The sequence below is a fragment of the Pteropus alecto genome, unplaced genomic scaffold, assembly GCF_000325575.1.
Source record: "Pteropus alecto unplaced genomic scaffold, ASM32557v1 scaffold398, whole genome shotgun sequence".
Lineage (NCBI taxonomy): Eukaryota > Metazoa > Chordata > Mammalia > Chiroptera > Pteropodidae > Pteropus > Pteropus alecto.
The window spans coordinates 4,322,271-4,333,654 of record NW_006442497.1 but is presented as its reverse complement, the minus strand read 5'-3'; the positions used below and the strand labels follow the sequence as shown (position 1 = coordinate 4,333,654).

General features: G+C 38.6%; 1 protein-coding gene across 4 annotated transcripts in view; it reads left to right on the top strand.

Moving 5' to 3' along the window:
* MYH10 (myosin heavy chain 10) overlaps positions 1–11,384 on the top strand; it is a 129,066-nt gene that overhangs the window by 20,159 nt on the left and 97,523 nt on the right. For all 4 annotated transcript variants that reach the window (XM_006922377.3, XM_006922376.3, XM_025040087.1 and 1 more), the window contains exon 4: positions 6,600–6,627. In XM_006922377.3, the coding sequence (XP_006922439.1) occupies positions 6,600–6,627 (28 nt within the window). The remainder of the gene's footprint in view (positions 1–6,599; positions 6,628–11,384) is intronic.

Genomic DNA, 11,384 nt, shown 5'->3' with positions numbered 1-11,384 from the left:
AGACTATAAAATATTTCTGATTTAAATGCATGTAAAGGAGACAATAAAAGTTAAAAGGCAGATGTCAAGTTGGTTGAATTTTGATTGTTTTCTTTTGGATTTAGAATGAATAATAAATTTGAAGTCATTCATTTCAACCATGGCTTTCAACACAGTGGTCTATGGAGGGACATTGTTTTTGAAAACCAGAATATTACAGTTTTGAATGCATTTAACATTACCCAAAAAGACTACTTTACATATAGGCCTTCCTACTGCTATGTGAAGTCTTCTGTAATAACTCTACTTCTGTGTCCTTTTATTTTTTTTTTAAATAAGTTGTACTAGGTATCATAAAATCTATGCGGCTCTTATAAAATAGTCTCATGGTCACCAGGAAAACAGGATATGCTGCATCCACCTATCATCAAATTGCATGTTATGAAAAAGCCATCTTGGTGACTGGGTATGAGATAGTGTGAAGGAATTAAAGTACAATACCCATTTTCTACTTCACGTTTTATTTGGATACTTTTATATACCAGGTCCTCTGAGGCAAGTAGAAAGTACTTTAAGACTAGAACAGTGTCATAGATTGATAATGACAGGTTCAATACCCAAAATCAGCTTAGATTTTAAAAAAGATTAATAACCTTTCTTAGGTTTGAAGCCAAAGAATATTATGAAATGGGTATGGCTGTGATAAATTGCTACTAGATAATGGAGAAAGAAGAATTATCACCTTCGTTTTTGGTCTAGTATCTCTGTTAAGAATAATCTTTATATGCAGAAAAGCATTTGTATGAATGAATAAACTTTGCCTTATATGGGAGAAGAAATTGGAGAATGTACACTCCTTCTGTAACTGAATCCATATTTCCTCCTCTAAACAAATATGTTCTATAATTGAGATTGCTGACCCTCTGGTCTTTGAAGTATTATATAGAAGGGAAGTTTTCCAGAAGGCTGGGACAGGCTCACATATATAATTCTAATTTTTAAAAGAGAAGAAACTCCAAACTGCCAAGCTTAATACACCTGCAAGGAAAGGTTCTAGAATCTACTAACAGTCTAAAAACAGCATGAAAACACTGTCCACATTACTTTAGCTTAGGAAGAAGGGAAATACAGTAAACAGAGAATTAGGATCTCTACATGGCCTTCCGTAGTTTGCCACGATAGCCTCATGGCTGTATGCTGAAAAGTTGTGCTTGAGGTGCTGATTAATGATTGGCCAGGCTTTACAGAGTGTGCACTAATGGGCTTGTGCCTTTTCCAATTTCTTTATCAGTATACTGAAAAATGTGGAATGCATGCCCATAAAATTTGTAGATCACATGAAACTGAGAGGGAAAATAAATCATTTAATGAAAAGAAACAGAATTTAAAAAAACATCTTGACAGGTTGAGTGGGGAATTAGATCTAACAAAATCATTAGCAGAGATAGATGTTAATATCTCGTTAGTAGGTTTGCACACCAACTATATGGATACAGAATGAGGAAGATGTGGCTTATCAGCGTATCATACCATCATCAATGCTAGAATGAACATTGATTGAATATTACTATGTACCAGGCACTGAGCTAATTGTGTTATGTGTATTATTTAGTTTACAATAACATTTCTATAAAGTAAATAGGATTGCTATTCCTATTTTACAGAGGCACAAGAAGTTAAAGATTTGACCAAGAAAATGTAGATAGAAATAGGTATGAGCTAGGATTCAAAACCAAGGCAATGTGACACATTCTTATCCACAAAATTTCTATGTGAAAGTTAAAGAGAATTACAGTAGTTGATAGTTTTGATTACATAATAATTAAAAAGTTTGATACAGAAAATAGAATTAAAAAAACCCTCTCTAAACACTGTGTCATATTCCATTCTGTACGTTGGGGCTACCTGCCAATGTACTACATATGCAACACATTTGGGTTCGGACGTCTGCTAGGGTAGTCAACAGCACATGCAGTTGCTGATGAAGCTCATACTACCTTCCAATGGTGGTCAACCTAGGTTTTCAATTACAAATGTGAGCAAATGTGAGTAACTGGGCCTGTGAAGAGCATCTGTAGCTAGAGAGGGGACCATGCAGAGGATTCAGAGCATATGGTCCCACTGAACAGTGTTTGTTTGTTGGTTCGTTTAATGTAAAAACAGAAGAGAGCTTAATTTTTTTCTTAAGTTTGGATTCTATGGGATAGTGTATTAAGAAAATGCAGTGCACCTGGCACAGTAGTTGATCAAGAACTATTCTTTGAATGAATGAATGAATGAACGTAAAGTTCTTAGACATAAACTTGATTACAGAAATTACAAACTCAGTTTTTATTAGATTTATACCTAAATATAACATATACTTTAATGTAACTAAGCATTACATGTTTTCAGTGTTAAGTGGAACGTAAAATTTTTAAATTTCCAATTGTCTACTGTTAACGTGTAGAAATATTCTTTTTTAAATATACTGTATATTGACATTATATTTTGTGACCTTGCAAAACTCACTTATTCTGGAAGGTTTTTTGGTAAATTGGGATTTTCCGTATAGACAATCATGTCCTCTGTAAATAGAGACAATGTTATTTCCTCCTTTCTGATACTATGCTTTTAATTTTTTCTCTTGCCTTGTGATGTTGAAGAACAGACATCCTTGCTTTGTTCCTGATCTTAGGGAGATGGCATGCAGTTTTTCCCCATTAAGGATGATGTCAAGGAAAGGGTTTTTTTTGTAGATGCCCTTTATCAGGTTCCCTGTATTTCTAGTTTGCTGAGGTTTTGTTTATTTGTTTAATCCTGAATGGATGCTGAGTTTTATCAAATGCTTTTTCTGTTTTTATTCAGGTGATTATATGGTTTTCCTCTTTAGTCTGTCGATATGGTGAATTAGATTGTTTGCCTTTTGGACGGTGAGCTGACCTTGTGTTATCAGGATAAGCCACTTGCTCATCCTGTGCATTGCCCTTTTTATATATTGTTGGATTTAATTTGCCAACATTTTAAGAATTTTTGTGCCCTTGCTTATGAGATATTTGCATGTCCTTCTTTTATTATAATGTCTTTTTCTGATTTTAGTATCAGGGTAAGGCTTGTCTCTGAATGAGTTGGGAAATGTTTTTTCTTCTTTAGTTTTCTGAAGAGTTTATATGGAATTTGTATTGTTTTTTTCCTTAAATGTTTTGGTGGAGTTCACCAGTGAAGCTATATTTTCTTTGTGGGAAGGTTTTTAATTACAAATTAAATTTCTTCTTTTTAATTGAGGTATAATTGACATATAATATCACAATAGTTTCACAAATTCAATAGAAAAAGGGCCGTTCAGGTTATTATTTCTTCTTGACTAAGCTTTAACAGTTTGTCTTTCAAGAAATCGTTCCTTTCATCTTAGTTATCAAGTTTTTTGATATTATATGGTTCCTAAAATTTCCTTATTATCCTTTTAGTATCTGTGGGATCTGTAGTGGTGTGTTCGTTCATATTCTAGAGATTGATAGTTTGTGTCTTTTTCCTGATTGTTTTGGCTGGAAGTTTATCAATTTCCTTGATTTTTTTTTTTCCAAAGAATCAGCATTTCGTTTCGTTTCATTTTTTTTCTTCTTTCTGTTTCCTATCTCATTGATTTCTGTTTTTTTTTTCATTTCTTCCTTGGACTTACTTTGGGTTTGATTTGCTCTTTTTTAGTTTTTTTAAGGTAGGAGCTGAGGTCATTGATTTAAAACCGTTTTCACTGTTGGAAAATATGATTTAATTTGACATAGATTTATTGAGTACCTTCAGAAATGGTATGTGGTTTCGGGGACGGTGCTTTGGAACTATCAAATGCGTCTCTAGTCTTTGGAAGGCTAGTTGCATTTTGAAAGTAAAATTGTTTCCCTTAAATATCAATATAAGGCTGTGTCTGGTTACATTAGTAGGTTTTTAGAGATAAAGATCATTGCTAACTGTTGTCGTGCTAAAGTTGGTCCTTGAATTTAGCGTATAGAGGATTCAGTGAAGCAGGAGAGAGGAGTAGAACAGTCACAGTTGGAGAGAATCTTGGTGGTTATGAAGCCCTTCCCCTTATTGTACTGATAGTGAAACTGAGGCCCAAAGTTAGTACAAGACCAGACAGACCAATAAAGAGAATAGATAAGTCTCATTATAAGAGAGTTATTTTGTTTTGTTTTTCGTTGGATGCGGGAGTGAGAAGCATGGGGGAATGAAGTATGGAGCAGATTTGAAGGGTAGATTGTGGTTGTATAGGTCTCAAATTTCAGACAATGATAATAGCATGTACAGAAGCAGGAAGAAAGCCATTTTGAATTAATTAGGTTAATTCGTTTGTGTTTGGGATTTTAAAAAATATATAAACCAGTTCAGAAAAGCCATAAAAAAAACTTGGCGTAGTGGAATTCTGTAGAAATTGCTCAGACCAGAAGAATTTAGGAGTCTGAGGGTTCATATTTAGAGTAAATAAGCAGACTTGTTAAAACCTAGTTTTATAGGTAAAGAACTTGAAACCAGCAAGGGATCATGCCTGATTTATAGATACATGGTCAGTGTGCAGCAGAGCTGGAACTAGAACAAAAGATTCCATTTCTCGCTCTCTTGCCAGTGTCCAGTGTGATACCTAGCACTGAATTTCTCTCAGCAGACCTTAGGCTAAACCGTTAATTCTGAGAGTAAAGAAATATGACAATCTCTGATCTCAGACGGCATATTCTACTGGGCAGGCAATTTGCAGTATTGTCTGTCTAACTTCAAAATATGGTTAAAAGAAGGCAACAGTGAGGAGCCCGAGAGGGAGTGGGAAGGTTCCCAAGAAGAGATATAGATGAGCTGAGCAGGAAAGGATGCAGAAATATCCAAGTAGATGTGGATTTGGGAGGAGCATGTCAAAGAAAGGACATGGCATGACCTCCGGGAAAATTAACAAAGGAAGCAGATATCAATTATGTAGTCCGGTCGCTGCCTGGAGCAGCCAGAAGAAAGACCAAAGCAGAGGTTAGGAGCTACAGGCATACCTCACTTCATTGCCCCTTGCTTTGTTGTGCTTCACAGATGTTGAGTTTTTTTACAAATTGAAGGCAAGACCCTCCACCAGCAAAAAGATTACCACTTGCTTAGTTGCGATACTCACTTTATTGCGGTTATCTGGAACCCAACCTGCAATAGCTCTGAGGTATGCCTATATTAGGAAGTAAATTAAATTAGGCTTGAGGTTGCAGGCAGTAAATGTTCTCTTTGTAGAACTTGTTTTATGCATAGAATAGGATGTATATTTTACCAATATTATATGAAAAGACTATGACATAGTGAATAAGCTGTTTCTCTTTCACGAATGTAAAAATTCCTGAACTACTGAGATCCTCATCGGGCACCTGATGGCATCCACCAAAGGGAAAGCAAGTACAATGTAGGGAGTGACAAAAAAGATACCTGGGCCAGGCCCCATGACCACAGTCTCTTTCAAAGCAATGGCAACCTTGGTTAGTAGTACTGAGAACACAGGCACTAGAGGCAGACCTATCTGAGTCTCATCCCAGCATCATTGCCCTCAGTAGCCATGTGACTTGGGAGGATCTCATCTGGGAAACCTTGGGAAACAGTTCTCATCTGTAAAGTAGAGATGATGATGCTCATTAAGTGATTGGAAATCATACATCCTATGCTGGTGGTTTTGGGCTAGATGTAGGTTTGAATTTCATCTTTTCATTTGAAAAATTAAATTGAATAAATGATTAATCATTTTAAAGTCATGTTAGATTTTTTTCATTGTACATTCTTTCCTTATTTTTTGGTATGTATAACATTTTGACTTGAGATACTGACTAAGCTTTATATTGGTGTTTATCCTTCAACCTTCTTTTCTACTCAGTGTTTGATACTAGTTTTTTTTTGTTTTTTTTTTGTTTTTCTCCTTTAAGATCAAATTAATAATGATTCCTCTCTGGTAGTGGATAGTCTTGGAGTCATTGAAAGGCATTGGTTTTCCAAACCTGGCCTTGCAACAGTGTCACCTAGGGCAGCAGTCCCCAACCGTTTTGGCACCAGGGACTGGTGCTTCTATGAGAGTCTAATGCCTGATGATCTGAGGTGGAGCTGAGGCGGTGATGCTAGTGCTGGAGAGCAGCTGCAAATACAGATGAAGCTTCGCTCCCTCTCCCACTGCTCACCTCCTGCTGCGCGGCCTTGTTCCTAACAGGCCATGGATTAGTACCTGTCCTCGGCCTGGGGGTTGGGGACCCCTGACCTAGGGAACTTTGAAAGGGGATTTTTAAATCCCTACCCAATGATTTAGCAAAGGTGGAGCTCCAGGAAGTACATTGTTATAAAATTTCCCAGCTGAATTTGATAAGCAGCAGGGCTTGAGGATCAGAGTTGATGAGGCATGTAAGGTCTTGAAAGCCTGGGTTGTTATTTACCCTCCAGAGAATCTGGCATAAGAATAAGAGAACTTGACTGGATTTAGGACTGTGTAATAGGGTTGGGGAAGAGTTAACGTAGTAGAGTTATTAAGAGGAGTAGAGTTATTAATATTTTATAGGCTATTATTGCAACTTTATTATGTCAGATATTTTTAAAACCAGGCAAATGGTCACTTTCTTTTTTTTTGTTTGTTTTGTTTTGTTTTATAGATCGTGAGGACCAGTCAATACTTTGCACGTAAGTAAATGTTGAACGTTCAGACTTGTTTTTGATTCTGTTGGGAAATAAAGCAATTAATTTTTTACATGGAGGGAGGGGGTAAAGTAGAGCAGTAATTTTTAAGAGTTTAATGTAAACCTTGTAGTTATCATTTTAAGACTAAGATTATATAAGTTGCTTAAATTTGGTATTACTGTTTGGTTGTCATACTGGGCTTTTCACGCATTTCATGATGTTAATCTCTGAAGCTTACATGTTTAGTTTGTATGTCCAACTGTAACATTTCAGTAATTTATCCATGTTAGCTAGTAGACATTATTGATTATGTGCCTTGTGAACTGTGTGCTAAGTACTAGAGAGTCAAGATTGAATAAAACAATATCCACGGGAGGAAATGATTAGATTTGCATTTTAGAAAAACCTCTTTGGTGGTAGTGTAAAAATGGATTGGTGGAAGAGTTCAAACAGGAAGACCAGTAAGGAGGCTGTTCAGTTATCTAGGCAGGAGTTGGAAGTGATTTCAAGTAGAAAACTAACAGGAGTTGGAAATGATTTCAAGTAGAAAAGAACACAGAGAGAAGTGGATGAATTTAACAGACGGACTCCCCAAGACTTGGTGATTTATATGCCTAAGAAGAAGGAACTAAGAGAGAAGGATTTCAGGATGTCTCCAGACATGGGCAGGTGGGACCAAGAACAGATTTAGAGTGGAAGATTATGAGTTTGGTTGAGGACACATTGACTTTGAAGTGCCTATGGCTGGCTCATCACAGTGGAGCTGTCCGCTAAGCTACTGGGTATGTGGATGTGGGACTCAGGAGAGAGAGCTCTGCCGGAAATGCAGATCTGATGAGTCATCAGTCCCAATGCTAATGGAAGCCATGCCAGTGAGTGAGATTGCTTTAGAAGAATGTGTTGAGAGAGAAGGCAGACTATGCGATCCTGAGGAAAAGCGACATTTAAGAGTCAAGTAGAGGACAAGGAGATGCAAAGACCGCAAAGACGGCTAAAATGATCTACCTTAGAGGCATGAGGGTGTGATGACACAGCAGCCAAGAGAAGAAAGACAGTTCAGGAACAAGGGGGAGTGGTCAGCAATATGAGATGCTGTTGCGATTGAGTGAGTTATACAGAAACGTGTGCATAGGATTTGGCAGTAGAGCATGACAGATGATGGCAGTGGACTGAGTGGACTGGGAAGGGAGGTGGAAGCCAGACTGCAGTTGAAAATGAAGGGGAAGTGAAAAAGTTTTTAAAAAACACCAAAAAGCCACTTTCAAATAGTTGAGAAAGTGAAAACAGTAGTACTGGCATACCTCAGAGATCTTATAGGTTCCGTTCCAGACCACTGCATTAAAGTGAGTATCGCAATAAACTAAGTCGTAATATTTTTCCTGGTGGAGGGTCTTGCCTTCAGTTTGTAAAAAACTTGACACCTGTGAAACACAGAAAGTGAAGTACAATAAAACAAAGTATGCCTGTAGTTAAATAGGAGAGATAGAGAGAGAATTTTCATTGTTGTTACTGGTGGTGTCTTAAATGTGGGAGAGATTAAAGAGATTAAAGAGAGGGAGATGGGGGCAGGAAGGGAGAACTGAGGGAGCAAACAGGGAGATGAGGTCCAGAGTACAGGGGTGGATGTCTGGGCAGGGCGGGGTCGTGGGAGATGCGACTCTTCTCCAGGTCAGGGAGAAAGATAGGTCCTGATGTAGGTAAGTAGGAATGAGAAGGCTGGGATTAAGAAACTTCTTATCTAATGGTTTCTCTCATCGATAAAGTAGAACATTTGGTGTCTAATAAGCAGGGGGAGGAGCAGCAGGATGGGTCTGAGGGGGAGGAGAGGTAGAAATAGCTGACACTAGTCTGCTTTGTTGTATAAAATTTCTTCTAGAATTGTTTAGCCTCTGGATTATAAAAACTAGTTTTTCCAAAATAGCAAACCACCCTGAAACGAAATGGCTTAAAACGGTTTTCCTAGTAGTCGGGCTGGGCTCAGCTGGATGGTTCTGCCAACCTGGGCCAGACTAAGCTGTCTCACCTGGGGCTCACTTACTGCATCTGTGGTCACCTACTAGGGCAACTAGGGGCTGGCTAACTGTTGGCTGGGGTGCCTTCGCTTCTTCTCCACACGTCCCCTCATTCTCTAGCTGGTCAGCCCTAGTTTTAACATGGCGGCAGAGTTTCAAGAGCAGCAAGAGAGCAAACTCCAATGTGTGACTGTTGTTCAAACAAGTTTCTTATTATGTCCCACGGCAGTTCCATTCCCAAGCAAGACACACAGCCAGGGTCAGTATGGGAAGTACTGCCAAAGTGGGTAGCTACAGTAAGGTGTGAAACAATTGGGGCCATTGCTTAGACAGTCCACCATGATGGTATGGAATGGAATCAGATCCAATCTACCAAAGGTGGAACAAATGCAGTTTTTGCAAGTGGGTGCAAATGGGGGCCAGTGGAGCATGAGAATTGAGGATATTGACAAGCACAACTATCACGATGAATCATGGGATATGGGCAAAGAGGAAGGAATTGATAGGGAGGAAGTAGACAGGTCAAAAACTAGAGGTCTTGATGAAATGGAACAGATAATCTTGGGGATACTGGAGTGTCGGAGCAGAAAGAGTAGGCAGTGTGGCCACAGAAGATGAGATGCTAACACCTAAGGTGTGGCCACAGCAGGGGGTAGCTGAAGAAGAGAAGTAGGAGGAGGTCATCAGAGTTGAAGATATCACAAAGCCAAGGCACCTGGAGTTCAGGATATGTCATTCACACGAGGAGTAGTGGGGCTTGACCACATGCACAGGAGTGAATGAGAGCTATGGCCAGGGTGAGCTTTTTATAAGGCTAAATTATTTCACTTAGATGTCTGAGATATTATTCTGAGATAGTATTCTTCCCACTTTTTTATAATAAAAAGTGCTATTTTTTGTAACAGTGGAGGGTTTTTTTTTGTTTTTAATGATTATGCTAGTCAAAATTAATCCGACCGTGAGAACCACTGCTACTGCTGTATGTAACATCAGAGAGGAGGGGGCGAGGGAATGAGGGGTAGGGGCTTTTATAATAAGAAGGTCTGGAAGCAGCATTATGGAGAGTGAGAAGTATGCCCCTGACTTCTTTCATTCTGACTCAGTGAGTGAGTGTGTGTGTGTGTGTGTGTGTGTGTGTGTGTATGTGTTGGAGAAAGGATGGTGTTCACCTGAGAAAGCTGCCTGGGGAAGATCCAGGTTCCAGTAAGGCTAGCAAGAAGAGGGAGCGTTCAGTGAAAAGGCTGAAAGTGTAGGTGACTTTGCTCAGCATGGCATGGGGGTCCCAGAGTGTATAGAGAAAACAGTGGGGCAGGAGTAGAAAATAACAGCTTTGTCATCTGGAGAAAGAAAACACAGTATGAGAGCAGAGTGTAAGAATGAAAAGTGACCAGAGGAACTGACATTTGAGACAGTGGACAAGGATGGCGGGGGTGTAGGTCTGAAGGATTCCTTAAAGAGTTCAACTCTCTGAGTCCCTGGTGGTTAGAAGAGGGGACTTGGGCCTTAGGGGAGCAATAGCTGTGGCTGGTACTTATTGGCTTCTTTCTAGTGGATTCTTAGCTCAGGTGGGCAGGCATGCAAACAGATTAGCTTCTAGACCCTCATCCTTGTCACAGTCCTGGGGGCGTCTTAAAGAATCAGTGTCTGATGAACCTTTCAGACATAGAGGACAGCAGATGAGAAATAGTATCAGATAGTTTACAAGTAATTTGATATTATTGGAGCATAAGGTGTGAATAGAGAATAAATGCCTGTTTAAACTCAACATGCCTAAAAATTAACCTTTACTCCTATATAAACAAGACGCATCTCCCAATTTCCTGATTTCTGTCATTACCACTGTGTTTCAGGACTAAGGCTTAAAATCTTGCAGTCTGTTTTGACTTCTTTCTCTTTTTCATACCACTGTTTCTAGTTAGTCACCTCATTCGACATTTCTTCTTTCTTTTTGTCCTAGTCTGGCCCATTTCAGTAGATCCTGACTGACTTCCTTGCCTTTAGCCTCTTCCTCCCTCCAGGAAGGAAGTATGCCTGCTTATTCAACAAGTTCCAACCCACGTTGATTTTTTTTCTCATTAGGTCCTTTTTCGTATTTACTGCAATTCATTCCTTATCTGCGTCATGTGTATCTGTTTTATGACTAGACAGTAAGTAGGAACTGTGACTTATCTTGATTGCTTTTTAAAAATTATCCCCCTTTTCCCCCCCGAACCTGGCACCCTGAACCTGGCACCCTGAACACAGTATGTACTTAGGAAATGGATAGCATTTAAAAAAAAAAAATATGACTCTCCTAAGTAGAAACCAAGAAAACAGGTTAAGTGTAGATTAGGTAGGAAGTTTTAGAAACTAACGATACCGTATGTATTTTCAAAGGGTAAACCTTTCTGATACCATTTTTAAAAGGCATTTTAAAAGGCATTTTGAAACTTCAAAACTACACAAAAATAGAATAGTATGTGACCCTCCCCCCATATGCCTGTCTCCCAGCTTAAATGATTTAAAAAATTTCACCCTATATTCTTTATTTTTTCCTTTTTAAACCCTTGCTAATGTAGTTCCTCAAGTTTTTATTTTTAAGACAATTCAAAACTGAATTTTACTGAAAAACTGAAAGAATGGTACTTGAAATGCCCATATACTCTTCATTTAAATTCATCAGTTCTCTCTCTCTATACACAAGCACTTTTTTTTTTAACAATTTGCAAGTCAGCTGCAGACATCCGACTTTACCCCTATACTTCCGCA